The sequence below is a fragment of the Serinus canaria genome, chromosome 6 (genome assembly GCF_022539315.1).
Source record: "Serinus canaria isolate serCan28SL12 chromosome 6, serCan2020, whole genome shotgun sequence".
Classification (NCBI taxonomy): Eukaryota; Metazoa; Chordata; class Aves; order Passeriformes; family Fringillidae; genus Serinus; species Serinus canaria.
This window is the reverse complement of record NC_066320.1, coordinates 7,186,778-7,206,410: the sequence shown is the minus strand read 5'-3', so window position 1 is coordinate 7,206,410 and position 19,633 is coordinate 7,186,778. Positions and strand designations below refer to the sequence as shown.

Genomic DNA, 19,633 nt, shown 5'->3' with positions numbered 1-19,633 from the left:
AGATGATTCTGAAATGTCACAGAATCTTCTGGAATCTCAGCATTTTCTTTATTCTTTGTAGCCTATTCATGCATAGGATAGAGAGCATTCCTACATGATTCATCTTGCTAATAAACACATTTAGAGGAACCCTTTTTTTTAAGGGCAGTATAAACATTTGCCCAAAAAAACCCCCAAAGCACTAGATTTTTTTTTTTTTGACTCTTTAAGAATTAGCATACCAGCATTTTGAGACTCAGCTATTAATTAGGCAAACTGAATCACATGCTTGATGGCATTATCAAAAAACATTCTGAGATCTCTGGATCAAATCTTTATCTGTTTCATGTCCAAAGTCATTTACTCCAACATATCTGTGTGAAAGCATCCAAGAGCAAGATGTATTCTGACATATCCACTGGAGTTCTTGGACATTTACAGTCTCTGACCTGACAAAACACTATTACAGACTTGTTTTAGGAATGTTATTCAGTCCTTTCAGTGCTTCCTGCCTCTGCCTCTGTGGGCTAGTAAACTTGACTTGAACAGTTTGGTTACATTAACCTAGCTTTCCTTGCCATTACTATGATATTTTTCTTTCTTGTGAGTACTCTGAGTCATTTCCTTAAATCTTTGCTGGTTTGGCCGCAGTCTTCAGGATAGTAGGATCTGCCAATGCTCCTCTCCTACTCCTGGTTTTAATTGTGCTGTGTGCAGGAGCCATGGCTCTATTAGAGTAGATTTATCTGTTTCATTGAAACAATTACATTTTTGCCTAACACAGACCATTGAAGTTCAGGTGTCATCCTAAGTTCTTCAAAGCCATATAAGGCTCCAGGTGTGGAGGGTCTGAGCCCAGTGTTTTGTGGCTATTCAGATAAAACCCCTACAGAAGAGCAGCAAGCCTTTAGAAACATGGCCATACCACTGTAGCCTTCCACGTCTTCATTTCAACAGAACAAATGGAAAGAAGTCTCTACACCCAATTATATAGAACCTACCAATGCATTCTAATGGCTCAAATACTCCTCAGGGTATTCTTGGGCCTTGGGCAGAGGAAAACACATGCACACAAAAAGGAACAAGAAAACTCAATAGGTGAAAGACCCATCCAGAGAACCCCTGTGGTAACAACAAGAGGCAGGACAGGGAACCACCTACCTGCAACCCAGAACCCATATCCAGCTGAGGCAGAGTCAGAGCAAGAGGCTAAGAACCAGAGAAGCTCAAAGCAGGAATAGGAGCTCAGGGCCAAGCTTAAATGAAGCTCCTGAGGCCATGGGTGGGACCCAGCCCAGGTGGGGCTGATCAGGGCAATTAAAGCCTGTTACACCCAGAGCCCTGGTGCTGCGGGAGAGGGGCTTCCCAGGGCTCAAGGAGGAATAGTTGTGAGAAATAAAAACAACCATGTTCTAAGTGCTAAATAAATCCAGGTGCTTTTTACAGACTAGTGACTCACCAAGAGCAAGCAATTTTATAATAATGAAGCCACATATTAAACCTGCATGAAAGAAACAAAGCGAAACAAGAAATCCTCCAATCCCATTTTTTGTTCAGTTTCTGATAGAGACCCCAGAGCTAATCTCAGCTGTTATCAGCCTTCACTGCTGATGGAGAAGTACATTAATAACTTTAGCCATTATATACAACATGAAAGCCTTGAGAGATTTGAAGGGACCTCTGCAGTGTAAAGGAGATTTTTCTTAGTTGAGGGACTGCTACAATAATTGAGTAAATCTTCTCTATTGAGACAAAAAGAAGAATAGATTTTTTGAAATGCATAATGGTTAAATGCAGCATTTTAGCTATGCAGGATGCTAAGAAAGATGTACACTGCATCATACCCCAGTAAAAGGGAAGAAAAATAACCAGAATATTTCCAATAAAGAAAGCTGACCCATTTGGAACCTGAATCCAGAAAACACTTTTACCTATCTGTAATTTTATTTCCATTAGTTTTGGAAGAAACAGAGAAAAACTAATTCAGTATATATTTATTTCAAATCAAAGTATTAATTCCAATTTTAAACTTTTATCAGAATTTAGTTCAGATACCCTCTCCTTCAATAAAACCACTTTTTCCTGTTTGACATTTGATGTGAGTGGAATAGAAACAATGTAAAACACCTAAAAATCATCTGTGAAGATTACAGTCTAAAGAGGCAACTTTCAAAACAGGAATATTTTTTCTTAATCCAGGAAAGCTTTTTTCCAGTGGCTTCTAAGGATGAGAGAGCTTTTCTTGTTCTTAATTAAGGAAAGAATATGGTTATCAAGTTCAGGATTTAGATTAGAAGCCAGTTTTTCTTTATTTATAGATTAGTAATGCAGTTCCTTTGACAGCAATGTATGATGTTGACATCTGACATGACAAGGAAATTCCCAGTGCAGGATCATTGTTCTCATCCTTTTTGGTTCTTTAGAGTGCCATATTCAATTCTAATTCCTGTTCTTATTCATTAATTACTCTTCTTACAAATTAGGCAATATCAGTGTTCTTTTTCTAATTGGTAATATTCAAATCTCTCATTATAGTGTTTTCTAATTAGATTTAGAATGTGAACTATGCCTTTGCTTCTGAGAGCCAAAACAGACAGGTTTTGCTCTTGCCAAGAAGAACCCGTGCCATTTCCAAGAGTGAAAATTCCTGGACTTCTGAGCCTTGTACATTTGTTTCCAATTCTCCTAATATTTCAGAAAAGACAAGGTTCACATAATCCATCCGTTGAAAAATCTTCCAGAGATTAAGATGTTTAAAACTGCATGGCTCTAATAAATAACTGTGTATATATAAGGTTATACAGCACATTGAATGTTACCAAATGTTAACACCTCATGTGTGATCACTGAGACTTTTAAGCTGAGATCCAGTGGTTTTCTGCAAGGTTCACCAGGGCTATATTTATTTCTCTGCTCATTCTCACAACCATTAATAACTCTCTTTGGTGATGGGTGAGGTACCAGAAAAGAGAAAAAGGTCAAATATAGTGACTGTCTGTGAAAAAGGCAGGAAAGGAACCAATAAATTCTAGACTAGTCAGTTTAACTTCTTCTCCCAAAAACACTCTAGAGTAAAAGTAATTGGAGCAGGTAACTGGAATAGGTAACCTACACACAAGAGTCACACACAGCAAGTACAGCTGTGATGAGAACTAATCCTACTAGACTAATGTGCTACTGTAACAAACCAGGAATGTCTGCAGCAGCTTCCATAACTCAGGACCTCAGCAGAGTTAAATCTCATTTCCTGTAACATTCCCATAAAAATCAGCAAAAGTTGTCAATGACATAAAAATGTGAAATAATCATCCCCACACAGGACAGTTGTGACCATTAGGATGGAAGGATGTATCAAAATATACAGATATTCTATCCTGGGCCCACATCTGCTCTGTGTTTCATTGATGATTGTATGAGGAAACTGAAAGTATGCTCTGAGGGGTGTAAAAACTGAAGTTGCAGAAGTACAGCATTAGTGCAAATAGATGTCAAAAAACCAGGGAACACAGTCTTTAAGAAAAACCAGGATCAAATTCATTTGGGACAAGACCAGGAGAGCATGCTGAGCAGCAGTACTCAACAGCAAAATGCACCAAAGAACAATTAGCTGGATGATGTTATTTTTAGAAAAGGACCTGGGGGTTCCAGTACATCAAGACAAGCCATGCAGACAGGATAAGCACTACATAAAAATGAATATTCAGAAGTACAGGTTGTGGTGAGGCAGCTGGTAAGATCATGCAGTCCTGCCCAGCACTGGTCAGGCCTCAGCTGGGGTACTCCCTCCAGTTTTGTGCTTGTATTTCAAGAAGGATGTAGCTCACAATGGAAAGATTTTGTTGCAGACCAACACGAAATACAACCTCTGAGAAGGAGCTGAAAGACTTAGGAGTATCTTGCTTAATGCAGGTAACTATTAAAGATTAATCAATGCTTGATAGAAGTATTTATAAGCACCAAAGTCTGATAAAAAGAAGAAATCATTCATTCAATATGTCCACGGTGGACACATTGAATGAATAGCTAAAAACCTTTATAAGAGCTTTAAGTTGCAGGAAGAAAAATCCAAGTTACTTATTAAAGGGAGAAAATACTTTTTGATGGTAAGTGAAACACAGGAATTTCCTGGATAGGTCATGAAGACCTCATCATCAGAAATTGTAAAGGAGTGAAAAAACAAATATCTATCAGAAATGAACTCAGCATAGTTGGGAGATGAACGAGATAACCTTTTTTGTTATCTCTTTCAATCTTTTTGTTTTATGGTTCCATAAATCTGTATCACTAAAAAGATGCTTCAGAATCTCTCTGCCCTTTGTAAGAAAAAGAATTTATCTGGGGAATTTCTAGGGGTGGAAACATTTTTGTAATGGCTGTGGAAGATGTTTTATTTATTTGCTGGTGGCTGCACAATACTTTAGAACACAGTAGGCCACATTATATTATTCTGATAAATTTAAGTTATTGGGACTCAAATGGGAAATATGGCATAACATTATGAAAGACAAAATATTATAGGCTCTTGCTTCTGTAAAATAGTGAATGCAATAAATCCTTTCAAAACACCACCAGCATTAATTTTCACCAGCAACAAAACTATGCCAAATAACAAACCCCAGCTTTAGCACTCCTTCTAGAAAAGCATTTCTAGATACTACAGATGATGAAAGAATCTGTGTGCCACCTTCTCTTTCCCCACCCTCACTTTGCAGCTTTCCGAACCACTCTTTTTGCACCCACCTCAGGAACTCAGAAAAGAGCAATGAGCTTCATCCTGGTGCTGTGAGGTAGAGAAATTTGAGATCAAGAACAATAAATAAATGCAAGCTCTGCAATACAGACTGTGCTGTATTAAGGGTAAGTTACACTGTCTGACTCTTTATTTATATTTCATTTCTCCCTCCTGGGCCCGTGCAGTGCAGACACACCCAGCCATCAGCCCCATGCACTGGAGCAGCCCCAAAGCAGACCTGAGCACATCCAGTGGAGCTCTCTGCATGGTGACTCTAATTTCTCATCCCCCAGCCAAGGGCAGACCCACACCCTTCCCAGGAGAGATCCTGCACTGCTCTTGGTCTGGGGACTTTGTGCAGCCCCAAACATGTGGGACTTATTACAGTGGATCACCCAGTTCATGAAGTTCCTTTGAATTCCAGGATCTATTTCACCCCAGTGAAGGTGGACTCTGTGCAGAGGATGAGTGTGACACTGAGACATTCTCCTATTCAGTCATGCTTTTTCTGAGATTTGCAGATATTATATATATGTGTGTGTGTGTGTGAGGTGAGGGAAAGAGACCAGAATGAAAAAAGAAGGCAGAGAATGTAGCAAAATAGACATGGTACACCAGAATGAGAAAGATCCTGTTATTCTTTTCTTTGATCAAGCTATTGGCCCTAGAAAAAATGTCCAACATAAATTATATATGCCAAAGTCAACTTCAGCTGATGTTCTTTTTAGCCATTTGATCTTGTATCTGCCAACTTCCACCCATTTCCCCAATTTTATCCACATGTAATAGTATGTAGCCATTAAAAATGTGTTTTTCTACTTAGTTCAAGTTTTCTGTGTAACAGGCAATTTTATTCTTCCCTTGCAATATACTAGGAAAATAAAATGTCATTTGCTCAATTGAAGTGGTAGAGTATGAATTTAACTACCAATAATAATGCCTAATGACTGTATCCTTTTAAAAGCATTTATATGGATTTCAGTAGGAAATCAAAGATTTTACATCTTATTTTTTAATCTAAAAGCACATTAAGAAAGGGTTCTTTTCAGCAAATAAAAACTAAACTGCTGACAAAATTATTTTTAAGAGGTTTTTGATTGATTATATTATTTTTATGGCTACTGAAAAAAGGATTGCTTTTGGGTTCAAGTAACTGATGAGAAAGAAGGTTTCTGTGGCTGTATTGCAGGAATGGATAAAACACAAGGAAAGGCACCTCCTGGACTTCCTACACTGAGAATCTCGGACTGTAAATCTCACTAATATATGAGTGGAAAATACCCAAATAATTGTTTTGTTCAGAGGAGCTAAGCACCTGTAGCATTGTGGATTGTAACTGGTGCTGTCAACACTCATCACTTGTGAATATTTGGATTGTGCAACTGCCATGTCCTGGCATCTAGAAGACACACAACTCCAGCTGGTGTTGCTCTGGGGAGAGGCAGCACACTTTGCTGAATTTCAAGTTGTTTTGATAAGGACAATGGTCACCTTCCCAACTATCAAAAAAAATAAAAAAAAAAAAGAAAGAAAAAAAGTGCTTGATGACTGCAAGCTTCTCAACTGGGAAGGAAAAGACTTTCAGTCTTTCCTGAGACTGCCCCACATATCTGTAGCGAGATCACGCTACAAGGAAATATTAAGAGAAAGGGAGATTGCACTGTTTTCATATTTTGTTCTAGTGTTTTTGACTTTAGACACCTTATTTCTTAGGGCCATGGGAATTATTAGAGGACCTTGTGAGCAGTATGTTGTTACCTGCAAGCTGCTGGCTAACCTCCACAGAGGCTGGGAATGCCTCACTCCATGCACATAATGCACAACTGGAATCCTGGGTGTTGTAGAATTCATACTGTCATGGAACTAAGTGGGAAGTATGTGAAGACTCATTAACCCCAAACTGGAACTTTGTAAAACCAAGCACATGTTGAGACTGGGCACAATGAAGGTCCCTGGATCTACCTGGACTACCAGCAAATCTCCTCACAAATGTTAGCATGGTCCTTCAGGCTGATGTTATCAATGAGGTTAGGTCACATCAGCTGTAATTTTTGTATTGGCATCCAGAGTGCATCCAGTAACCTGGTTTGGCCACCAGAAATGCATGGATGCTGCAGCTCTGCAGCACTGCAGTGTAGGATACCTTGTGGGATTCCAGACCCAGTGCTGCTGGACCATCTTCTATCTAGCAGACTGGAAAAGAGCAGAAAACTGATCAGTTGAAGCAGAAAGCTTTTGTTGGAGTGTGTGGTATGTAACATTTTGTGTCTGAAATTATTTCTCTGATTCAGAAGAAACAAGACAGACCCAAAGGGAGTGGGGTGTCCGTGCTTCACTCTTTGTCCAGGTGACTTGAACAGTCACATTTGGGCAGTGATGGGCCTCCCGGGCAGTGTCCAGCTGAGGGAACAGCAAAATGCCACCACTGCCACCAGGCCAGTGTGGCAGCTCATGCTGATGTTTCCTCTACACCACAGCGTGCTTCTGGGCTCCAACTGTGTGCAAAGTGGTGTGAACTGTGCCGGAGTACATCCAGCTGGGATTCTGGGTGTGGGTAAACGGAGTTCTGCTGGAAGGCGAGGGATGCATAACCCAGTCTCTAGAGGTACAGCAGCACAAGGCACTTCTCCGTCCCGAGGCTTCGTGCAGCGAACCCTCCGAGCGGGGATTCGGGGCCCTGCCCGACGGGAGGGGATGTGCCAGCCCCGGCTCCAAGCAGGGACTGCAGGACGTGCGGCCAGCTGGTCCCGGCCGCCTTCACCGGCGCGATTCGGGATCGGCTCCGGGCACGGTGCGGCTCAGGACCGCCACCCGCCTGTCCTGCGTGTCGCCCGGCTCCGCACGGTCGCTGCCGACCCGCTCTCAGGGACGGGGGTCGCCGGATGCGGCGGGATCCCGGCTGGCAGGGTGATCCCGGCTGGCACAGACCCCGGCTGGCACAGACCCCGGCCCAGCGCCCGGAGGCGGGGGCGGTGCCGCTGGGGGCGGTGGCATCTCCCCTCTCCTCCCCTGCCCTCCCCCCGTGCCTCCCCGCCCTCCTCCGGGGCCGCGGCGCTGCCCCCTCCCGCCGGGGATATCCCCGGCCCCTCCCCGGCGGGCGGCGGCCCAATGGAGGTGGGGATGCTGTGCGGGCTGCGGGCGGGCTGGGGGCGCCGCCGAGCCGCGGACGCCGCCGGGCCGGGGCCGCGCTCACTCGGCGGGGAGCCGCGGGCAGAGGCGGGCGGCGCCGGGGCTCGGTGCGGCGGCGGCTGGGATGCGCCGGCCGGGCGGCTCTGGGGGCAGATAGCGTCCCGCGGGGAGGCGGCCGAGTGGGGCGCGGGGCGGCGGCCGCCGGGCAGCGCCATGGCGGCGCAGTGCGACCCGCTGAGCGGGTACCTGCCCCAGCCGCTCTCCGACCCGGGCTCCAACAGCGAGCGCAGCGCCGACTCGCCCGCGCCCGGCTCCGAGGAGGACTCGGCCGGGCCGCCGCGGCCCCTGCACAGCCCCGAGTGGGGCGAGGAGCGATTCCGGGTGGACAGGAAGAAACTGGAGGCCATGCTCCAAGGTGAGGGCGGGAGCGGCGGCGGTGCCCGGGGGGCGCGGGGCGGTGGTGGCGGCCGGGAGGCGCGAAAGGGGCCCCGGTCCTCGCCGTGCCGTGTCCTGGCTCCCCCTTCCCCGCCGGAAAGGGAGCCCCGTCCTGTCAGTCCCTTCTCCGGGCGCTGGACGCGGGCCCGGGTCGGCGGGAGCCCCGTGGGCCGGTCCCTGCTCCGGGCGCTGTCGTGGCCTCTCGGGCCGGCGCTGCTCCCGCTCTGCCGGGGAAGCGGCTCCCTGTGTCCCCGGAGCGGAGCCGAGCGCCCCGGCCCCCAGCCCGGGCGGCCAGATGCCGCTTGGGGCCGCGCCGGTCCCGGCGTCGCGGGTGGTGCTGCTGCCCGGCCCCGCCGGGGCTCGTCCCGCGCTCTGCGGCTCGGAGGGTCCCGGTCCCTCGGAGTTCCCTCCGTCGGTGAGAAGGTGACATCCCGCCCGGGCAGGGCGCTGCGGGCTCTCGGCTTTCGAGGAACAGCGCACGATGCAGGGAGCCGCTGGAGCCGGGCGTCCCGGCCGGAGGAGCAGGGACGGCTCCGCAGAGCTGACAGCGGCCGCCGCTGCCGTGGGACCCGCTCGGCCCTTGGCTCCGCTGTCTGGGGTTTTTTTTTTTTTTGAAAGCTTTTTTTTTTTTACTTGAGGCTACATATTTTATCCAGTATGTTTTGAATTATCTGCTCTCAGTGGAAGTTACGTAGGCAGCTTTTGACCAAACAGGAGTAGTAATTGCTAGTTTTGTTGCTAAAGAGCACATGAGTGGGTTTGAACCAGTTGAGGATGCTGCTGAGCGGGGTCATTCCCCCGGGGTGTTCCCAGCTGTCTGGTCTGAGGAGCCCGTGAGAACCGAGGTGAGTTTCAGGCCTTACAGTGTCAAATCTCAGGGTGTGTCTGGATCAACAAGAAGAGACGGTGGTGGTTTCAAGAGGGCGCTTTTTCCTTTGGATGTACTGTTTTGTAAACATTTAATGTTACACTAATATGGTAACTCACTTATTTGTGTACATTTTCAGAACAAACCCTTGACAAATGTTTTACCTGACATGTCACAAAGAAGGAGTTTTGGTCACTTTCTGGAAGCTTTAGGTGCTCCTTACATGAGCATCCCCTGTCAGGGCACCTGCCTTCCTCCTTGCAGCAGTGGTAGGGAGGCTGTGGGAGCGAGCAGGAGAGCAGCAGCTGGTGAGTTGGGTAGGTCACTGAAGAGCTGCGGTTTGACTTGGTGACTACAATGATTGGAATTTTTTTAATTGAGATGGTCTCTCCTGGGGGTGAGTTAATCTTTAATCAGTTAATACTTTAGAGCTAGTAGAAAAATCTCATTATGTAATGCAGTAAAGAGAAAGGAATTTGGAGAAACAGAGCAGCAACAACTATTTATAAAGATGTGCTCATCAAAAGTGTCTGAAAACCAAAACTACATGGGTATTTCTGTGTAAGAAGTGGTAGAGAAGGGTCAGAAATTAAGGTTCTGTAAGAGGATGAAGATTGCCTTACCTTTTTCCTGTAATAGCCAAATAAATTTCCATTTTCTCATGTCTCACACAGTCCTTTCCTCTGCTGCTTGAGGTAGTAAGCATGAAGGGGTAAACAAAGCTCCCAAGCAGAAAACAAATACTCTATAGGTTGTGTGACCCAGTAGTAGCCAGTGTCAAAACGTATGATTTTTTTTTTTGCTCCTTTTTCAATTTTTATTTATTTCTTCTTACCTTTGTAAGAAGAATAAAGTAGTAAAAAGTATATGAATGATAGAGCACAATGAGTAAATACAAGCAGAATACCACCTGGTTTTTGATGTGGGGTTGCTGTTATGCCCTGTCTAGAACACACATTCTTCAGGTGATGTTTTGAGGAGGATTTGTTAGCCTTTCCTTTGTGGAAAGGTATATCCTTTGTGGGTATAACTATCCACAGAAAGGAAAGCTATCCTTTTTGTGGTGGAAAGTTTATATTGGACTTGGAAATAATTGGCTTTATGTGAAAATATGAACTGTCTGGCTTACTGATAATGAAAAACTGTTTATTAGGAAGCAAGAAGCAAACATAGTTATTTCTGTGAGAAAACCGAACTGTTTGGTAAACACTTTGTCAGTTTCTATCCCTGCCCTCTCAGTTTCCTCTCTGTGCTTTACGAGTGTTTGTCTCATCTCTGGATTTACAAGAACCTCAAGCACCAAGCAGCTCTGCCAGGGAAAGCATTGTGAAGCCAGATCTGTACCTGGTACCCAGAAATTCAGTCAGCTATGCTGCTGATTACAAGCCAAACTTGATTTTATTTTTTGACTTCTCCCACCTTTTGTTTGTGTCTATCTTTTGGGAGTGAAGCTTTGACTTGCCCTATTAGGAAAGGGACATTTGAAAGGAAGCAGTGTGAATCATCTCCAGGAACAAACTCCTGTTAGATAATTTGTAGGATTGTGTTCCCTATGGTTTCTAATACAAGATCCTTTACTGGAAGTTCTCAAAATATGCAGAAATTGCATCATGGAAAAGAAACATATTTTCAATCCAAGTGATGATGAGCAGGTTTCTTATTTCCAAAAGTTAGCCAATTTTTATGCCTTTTTTAAAAATTCAGGATGGTGTAAATACAGCTTTTTTGTTCATATTAGATGCTTAAAGGCTCCTCTTTTGCTTTTACTAGATAGCTTGTTTACATTTGAGAAAGTTACTTATTAAATTATTAAAAGACTTAGGTGTGATGATTACTAGAAGATATTCTTTCTTATATTATGGAAGAGTGAAAATTTATCATCTTTAGTTCAGTTATCTTTACAGCCAAGTTTGAAGGAGCATCTGTTGAAGGAACTTATCAGGAAATGTTCTCATTCTTGCTTGGGGGTGCCTTGGTGTTTTTTTTTTTTTTTTGCTCATCAACATCTGCTGTTTACTGCACTAATTGTGAAATGTAAGAAAAACTATCTGGGAGAAAGAATATACAGCAGCTCCATGTTCAGCTCAGTGCTTCTGTTACTTCTTGCATTGCTGAGTTTTAGATGTGCTGTGGTTATTTTCATCTTTTCCTCAGTTTGTGGGAAAGGGGGCCAGGGCTGATCCCAGCGAGGCTCACCTGGGACTATCAGCCTCTGCAGCTCAGGGGGGACTGGGGCACCTCCCTGTGAGATACAGAGTAACTGCAGTAAGTGTTGTAGCAAGCATTCCATAGCTGTCTTTAAAAAAAGAGGAGCTGCAGGTAGTTTGCTACCAGTTGTATCTGAAGCAGAAATCAAATCTGACTTGAGATGTCAAAAATTGTTGATAGATTTGAGGATGCTTCTGCTACCTTTTTGTTTGTTTGTTTGTTTTTCCTCCCCCCACTTTAAAATAATTGTATTGGTATTTCCTGAATGGTTTTGTTTGGAATATCAGAAACTGCAAAAGCTGTGATAAATCCCTGCAAATAATAACTTTTTTTTTCCTTGTGTCCATCTTCTTTGTTTGACTGTTTCATTACTTGAACATAGATGTCTGGAATTGTGTCCCATAAACAAATATCAGTCTTTACAGTGGGGTGTAAGCTCTCTTATGCCTCATGTCTTCATCAGTTGCTTGGTGAACAGATACTTCTAGAATAATTTTTTTTTCTAGGAGTCCAGTATGAGTAAAACAGATCAACTTTTCAGCAGTGACAGAAGAAGGTATTTCCTAGTAGCCCAATAAATTACAGCTGCTCTGCACAAATTCTGGTTAATGCTCAGGTGACTTCATATTGTGGGATGATTTACTTAGTGTGTGAGTGCCTGTTACCATAGGAGCTGAATATTATTGTAAAGAGGCAGAACAGTAAACTTAGGAAAGCTGTCCAAAAAGTGTAATCTATCAGCTGATGTTGCAGCAATCAGTAGGCTTAGACAAGCTGGCCATGGACATTAGAAAAACCCCAAACCAAAGAAAGCAACACCTTTTTTTGCTTACATGGTGTGTCTCATTCTTGGTTACAAAATGTTATGCCAATCTTTCATTTCAAATAACCCTTTTTCTGTGTCATGTTCTTTAGCAGATGTAGGGTTTTTTTATGTGGTATGTGTGGTTTAATCACTCACAGTTAAATACTTTTTGACTTTACAATGTACTATCACACAATAGTAGTTTGCTAAAAAAACAAATCCATGATGTTTTTAATAAGTCTAAATCTAGCAATGGTGTGTGGGCCCATATTATATATGGCTCTTTCATTAAAGTACAAAACTGTGCAAATTAAAATTCTGTATTTCTTCACTTTGTTTTGTATTTGTTTTGTACATCATCTTTCATTTTGAGGACTCCTCAGGTTAATTTTAATCAGTGATCTAAAATTTTATTGGTGGTTTTTTTTTCGTTCTGTGTTTTTATTGGTTTTGTTGGGATTTTTTTCCTATATGAGGTAATTCAGCATTTGCCTATTTATTGATAAGCACATTAAGAAAAGCACAGACCTGCATGCCTAGCAAACTCTGAAGAGAGCCCAGTTTGCTCCCAAGCTCATCTTACAGGGCAGGTTGTGTTGAGACCAGGTGGGCACCTTGGACAATAGCACTGGGTGTGGTGCTGTCTATATTGTTGTGTCACAGGTCAGCTGGAGTAGGCCAGAATTAGAGGAATCATGTAAATTCTAACAATAATAGTGGCTCACTGGTTCCTTTCCAGGCAGGAAGGACAAAAATGCTGTCACCAATTCAGCATGAGCAGTCAGTGCAAGCTGCTCACTGAGGTGCCCTTGTGTAGCTCTGTCCTGCCATTGCAGCTTTGAGAGAGCTCTTCCCCATCCTACTCCCTGTTTTGGTGCTCTTTGCCTGTCATAGAAAAATGCTCAGCTAGTAATTTTCTCCCCAAAACAACCCCTAATTTTCTTAGGGGGAGGTGACACGAATACTTAGCTAACATTTTTTGCATGGTTTAATCCACATGAAACTTACTGTAAATTGTTCATTGCTTTGCCTAAAGGTCAGCCAGAGACCATTGTCAGATCTTGATTGTACTTATGCAATGCCTCTTTCTGATGTCTGAATGATAACCAGCTTTTGTTTGCTGATCCATCAGGTGAAACTTGTGTTTAAACAAGTATATTTTCCCTGCTTAATGCATAACTGTTGGAAACTTTACTTCAGTACTTTTCATAGTCTTCTGCACTGGTTTGTTTCATCTACAGAGAATGAGAAATCGATACGTGAGGCAGGCAAGTTTGGGGGAAGTGGAATGGGGGGGAAAGAAAAGCACTTTTATTGGAATGTGCTAAAGAAGACAGATATTCTAAGAAACCCAGGCTTCTGCTGAGTGCTACAAACAATGGTTTTATTAGAGGCTGGATCCTGAAGATACAAATTTTGAGCAAGTTGGCTGCTTAACAGGCAATTGTAATGTTCTTGTGATGGTGCCTGTGCAGGGAGGGCAAGTTCCATGTTAAATTTCTTTTGGGGTTTTATGTTTAAAATGGCTAAGCTGCAATTACTGATATTCCCCTGGATTTTTTTATGTGTTTGTGATGGTGGTAGAAATCTGCACAACAAAACTTAGTGTACTGTGGTGCTTCAAATAATTAGTGTACCTTCCTTGCAGCTGAAGTTAAAAATACTCAGAGTGCTGGTGATTTATACTCCTGTTTACAGTTCCCATGTCCCTCTTGGAGCTCCAAGGGTTGTGAACTATGTCTTATCTGTGACCAGATTTGTACTGAAATATCTTACTCTTTATTTTAGTAGGTCCTAACCACAGTTGCTTTTCCTAGAGGAAGAAAATGTTGGGTTTTCCTAGTAAATTGTGAGACTTCTGTTGGAGGTTTTTATTATATTTTGTTCCTTGTAATGTGTCAGCATAACCTATACAAGGACATAGTTGTGGGGAAATTGGAACCTTCCTAATAGCATTTACATTTGGTTTTTAACTTATATGTTGCAGGAAAAAAGAATCCAAGTTCTTTGTCAGGTTTTCAAATCCCCAAAGTGCTGAATAGTCTATTTCTACAAAAAATAAATACATGAAATGAATTTGTGTGACTTGTAGTTCTTGCATTCCACTATTAACAATTGTAATAATACCACTTTCTCAAGTTTCAGTGTTCAAGTAGTACAAGGGACTGTCATGGTTTGGCATGAGTTGCTGAGTTAAGTATTGCTGGCTTGCACATTCCTGTTGGTTATATTGTAATCTTTACCTCCACTGGAAAATATGTCCTATTTTGAGTACTCATTTCAGGCTCTTGGCTTTATGCCTCTCAAACAATGAAACATGCTAGTTTTTTTTTAATTTCAAACCTCTGTGTCCAAGAACTAATAGCTTTTTAAAAAATATTTTTACAGTAGTAACTTTTGCTGTGAAGACTCTTTGGTGACTTTCATGAACTTTGAGCTTAAAAACTCAAGTACACAAGCTGGAGTTCAGCTGCAGAAAATGCCCACACCTAATAAGCTATCTGAAGGAGCAAGCACTTGATTTAATGTTTTATTCTTTAAGATGCTACCTATTAATCAGTGGTAATTTCTAAAATAATTTTGACTTTAGCAATTCATACCATTCTTTGAACATAGCCTTAGCTCCTGTTCAGTCTTTGTTTCTTGCCTCTGGCTCAGTGCAGTATGAGTGTATTGCATGAGGCAAAAGAGCTCTTCATGTTTCGGTGACTTTTATAGCTGATTTATGTAAAGATATCTGCAGAGATATCCTCTTTACTGGAATAAATAGTTTCATGTTAGAGTTCTATTGATGTTTTGAAGGACCATTCTAGAGTGAGAGTGTTATCTCACTGGATAATACAGTCTAAGCAATCTGAGTAATCAACGAGTTCTCTCATGTGTGAAAGCAGGGGTTGCATATTGGCTGGAAAAACTCTTGATGTCTCTACAGAAAAAGATGGGTGTGATGGATAGGGGACTGAAAACAAATCTGAATCTATCCATAACACTGTGTCTGGATAAGTCACTTGCCTGGTAGCATAACTCCATGTAATTTTTCTGCTGCAAGCCGAGTTTCATGGAGAGGTTGATGGGCATGTAGCAACACTGTTCTGTCCTAGCTCTTCTGCTGTGCAGCTCTGATGAAGTAATAGACACCAGGGCACAGGAATTGGGAGGGCACACCATAGGTGTATGCCTGCAGAACTGTTCCAGGAGAACCTCTACTAGGAACCCACGAGCCTGGTACATCCCTGAAACTCCTGATGGTGATGCGTGGGTAGCAGACAGGTGGAGCTGCAGGGCTGCAGTCTCCCTGAGGCTGGAGAGGTGTGATGGGATAGCTCTGGGGACTGGAGTCCTTCAGCCACAGGGTCTGTAGGGTGCTCACAGTGGCATGCTGAGGAGGAGGTGTTGCCCTTTTATGTGGGGGAGTGGCAGGATTGCTGGGAGCTCTGCCTTGGAGCACACCACCAGCACACACCATTTGAGAGTGTAGGCTCAGGAGTGCTGGGGGGTTTTACAGGTGGCTGCTACAGACCATCTGTAGTGGGTGGGAAGAAGTAGCACATGAGGCCTTCAAACAGCTGGAGGGAGGCTCCTGTTCGCAGTTGATCCCCATGGAGGAGTTTAACCCCTCTGTTTTCTGCTGGGTCAAGAGCCTGGCAGCACACAAGCCATGTAGGAGGTTTCTGGAATGCTTTTGTGACAGTTTCCAGACAGGTGATCAAGGAACTGACAGCAGGGTTGCTGGGCTTTTGCCTTGCTTGCAAGGAGAAATTAATAATGAATGTGAAGATGGAGGACAGCCATTGAGAGGGACCCTGGCAAGCTGAAGAAGTGGCCCAAAGGAATTCCATGCAGTTCAGCAAAAGGGAACATAAAGTGCTGCACCAGGGGAGAAAACTGTCAGAGGTTGAGGCCAGACACACTGTGCTGCCCTGGTAAGACACATCAGGAGTGCAGGGTCCAGCCCTGGTTCCCAAGTGGCAGAGAGGCATGAGCATTCTGGAACAATTCCAGCAAAGGGCCACAGTGCTACTGAGGGACTGGAGAGCTGAGACATCTGGGATTGTTTAGCTTTAATCTTGAGAAGGCACAGGGAACACCGTATGAATTGTGTTGTCAGAGGATATAAGCAGATGGAGCCAGAGTCTTCTCAGTGGTGCCTAATGACAGGACAAGCAGAAAAAAATGTCATCTTATGACTTTTCTTCTTTTTCTGAAAAGAAATAATCCATAAAATCTGGAGGCTTTCCAGTTTTTGCAGTGTTCAGTGCTGAAGTGAGGTCACTGCTGTCTTTTTTGGACAGCAAAGGAGTTAAAGAATTCTTAACTACGATTTCAGTTGTTGAATTAAAATACTAAATCTGAGATTGGACTGTAACATTAAAGCATGGTGTTTATTAATGTTAGATATTGGAGATAACTAAAAATACATTTTTAGGTAAATCCTTGAGCAGATACCAGTATTAAAAGTAGCAGTTTGCAGCCTGAAGCATTCTCCATAGTTGATAAAATTGTGTTTGAGTTAGGGGTCAATTCACCTCCTTCAGGGCATTGAGAAACATCATCTGTAGACCCCACCTTTTGGCAGTCCTGGTAGGATTTGATTGTGCTGGTCCCCAGGAAGATCCCTGCAGCAAGGCAAGATGATGGCTGGGTCAGGCAGCTGCTGCCAGGGCAGTTCTTGGTTCTCATGCACACGAGGGGTGCTGGGGGCTGTGTCTGGCTGCACATCGTGGTGTTGGGGTTCTTCGGCCCACAGGAGCACAGCTGGAGGGTCCCTGCAGCCTGGCCAGGACACAGATCTGCTGTGGCAGCATGTGAGTGCTGCTGCTTTGTTGCCTTCAGGCAGCTTTTGACATGATAGCCCTACAAGGATGTAGCTGTGGTTATCTCTGAGCCTCCCACCTGCTGGGGGGTTTGCTCTGGGGATGGGATGAACTAACTGGGTGCTCAGGGGCTGAGCAGTGGGAGCTGCCCGTGGGCTGCATGGCCTGGCTGGCCCCAGGGGTGCGGTTCAGGGATGCTGTGCTCTGGGTTACACCACATCCTCCTGAGCTTTGTGTTCCTACGGGTGGTATGTGAGCAAGCTGTGAAAACAGGACCTGGGAGTGCAGCTGGGGTTGGAGCAGAGTCCTGTTATCTCTACTGCTTGGATTCTGTTGTGTAAACCACAGAAGGACATGTTGCTCAATTTATCCTTCCTGGAAGTGTCTTCCTTGCACATGTGACAACAAACAGGAAATAACTTTTTCTTTAAGTTTCTTTTCCTTCGAGGGTGAAAGGTTTTTAACAAAATATATTTATAAATGTATCACTTGTGGTGAGAAAGGCAATAATGATGCATTTAAAAGGCATGAGACTTCCAGTCATTCTGACTACCTCCCAAATGGCCAGCTGCCAGCAGCTGTGTCTTGAATTTGGCATCTTGAGATCAACAGTTTATAAATGCTGTAGAGTAAAGCTCCTTTTTTATTGCTTAGATTTATTTTTTTTTTAAATAATTGCCCAGGTTGTTGTATCCTAGACCTTTAAAGATTAGATTTTGCCCCATTCCTATAGGGCTGAGAACTTCTGGGGCACACTGGTGGCTTGAGGAGGTGCCTTCCAGGACACCCACGCCATCTGCCATCTGAAGATGTAGTTAGCTCTTGATAAGCGATGGTTTTGTGTGCAGCTCAGTGTTTTAGCTGTTACCGTTTCTAGAAGGGCTCCAATGCAGCCTGGTAGAAATGTTACTGGACTGGAAGGAATATTCTCTGGTTTGCTGCTTTGAGACTGAAAAAATTGCTTTGCTTTGCCCCATCTGATTTGACTGCTGAGCCTTTTCCCAGAGGTAGGAAGCTGGTCAGTGTAGCTGGTGTCAGCCACAAGGCAGCTGCATTCCCTATTCAGTTGCAATTCCAGGGCTTGCCTGGTGTGTGAAGGTTGCAATGAAACTTGTGAAAAATACTCCTTATGTATAAAACTTGATACACTTGCATGGAGAAGCCTTTTCTCAAATATTAATGTATGAAAACAGTGATTTCCTCTTTTGGCTTTTTACTTGTTGGGAACATGTGTAGCTGCAAGTGAGGCATGAGCCATCCATTTTCCATTTACTAAACTTCTCTGCAGGCCAGGTCTGGGAGGCTTTGCAAAATCTTGGTGCCATTTTCTCCTAGAACAATGTGATATGAATCAGGTCTGTAAGAATGGTTTTTGAGGAAAAATAAGCAGCAATCATTGTGCTTTTGTGGTTATGGTCAGGCTTGCAGTATGTAGATGCTGAGGAATGTTAATTATACTGGGGTTTTATAGGTGCTTCTCCCTCATCTCATAGAAAAGTTTTTCTGGTTGGTTGGTTTGTTTTCCTGTGTGCCTGCCCAACATGTTAAGAAGCTATGGGTTGATAATTCTTTCAGGCATTTCAGCCCTTCTCTACAGCTCTTTAACTTGCAAAAATAACTCCTATTTGTAAGAGTTATAATGGCACAGGATTTTGATTTGGCTGCTAAGATATTACAGAGGTTTTGAAAGCAAAATCTATAAATAAGAGTGCCAAGGAAAGAAAAAAAGCCTCATTCCAGATCATTCAAGTGAAATATATCTGCAAGTTCAAATTATGTACTTAAAAATATTGAGCTATGTGTTTTCTCACTTACTTGGCAAAAAGTCTGTGTGTAAAAGCTTGAATGATTGTCCATGCCAGTGATGAGATGACAAGCAGAACAAACCCAAAATACCATTCTGCTGCTTGTGGAACAGCTCAGATCGTGGGCTTCATCTGTTTAAACTTGGTTCTTGGAAAGGAATTGTGCTAGATTTCCTTGTGAGGGTAACTTGCAACATTTTTATAATCAAGCTGAGCTAAATGGTCTCCAGTACAACATATCTGAAAATCAGTATTAAGCCAAGTAAATCTGGTCTGAAAGAAGCAATGTTAAAAAATAACTGGAGAGGGAAGTCAGTAACACTAATGATTTATCCTGTTGTTTTGAAGTTCTGCTTTTGTTTTCTGGAACATGTACACATCTCTGTGCTGTTCTTAGCCCACACATCACAGATTGGGTCAGGAAAGGAGCACGGGGGTCAATGGTCCTGCCTCCCTGTTCATCCTGGAGCACATGGCACAGAACTGTGTCCAGCTGGGTCTGGAACATCTCCAGGGAGGGAGGCTCCACACCCTCTCTGGGCACGCTGTCCCAGTGCTCAGTCACTGCACTGTAAGGAAGTTCTGCCTCATGTGCAGATGGAACTTCCTGGGCATCAGCTTCTGATATTGTCTCTAGCTCTACATTGCTATACAAACCTTGAAATTTTTTTATTGTTTTGATAGTCTAAAGTTCCATGGTGAGGTTGCCACATATACTAAAGTTTTAAATAGATTTTCACCTCTTTCTTTTTTGTTTATAAAACATATTTTAATTCTATGTAGAGGTGATGATTTTTTTTTTTTTTTTACCTTTTAAGCAAACTTTGGTTTGGGGAATCTGTGTTGCCACTCTGAATT

General features: G+C 43.5%; 1 protein-coding gene across 2 annotated transcripts in view; it reads left to right on the top strand.

Moving 5' to 3' along the window:
• The first annotated feature begins 8,053 nt into the window (after positions 1 to 8,053).
• BICC1 (BicC family RNA binding protein 1) overlaps positions 8,054 to 19,633 on the top strand; it is an 89,615-nt gene continuing 78,035 nt past the window's right edge. Inside the window, exon 1 of one of the 2 annotated variants that reach the window (XM_050976226.1) lies at positions 8,054 to 8,255. In XM_050976226.1, coding sequence (XP_050832183.1) covers positions 8,054 to 8,255 — 202 coding nt within the window. Of the gene's footprint in view, positions 8,256 to 9,100; positions 9,121 to 19,633 lie in introns of those variants that run through there. The other variant, XM_009087549.4, reaches the window with a different exon arrangement.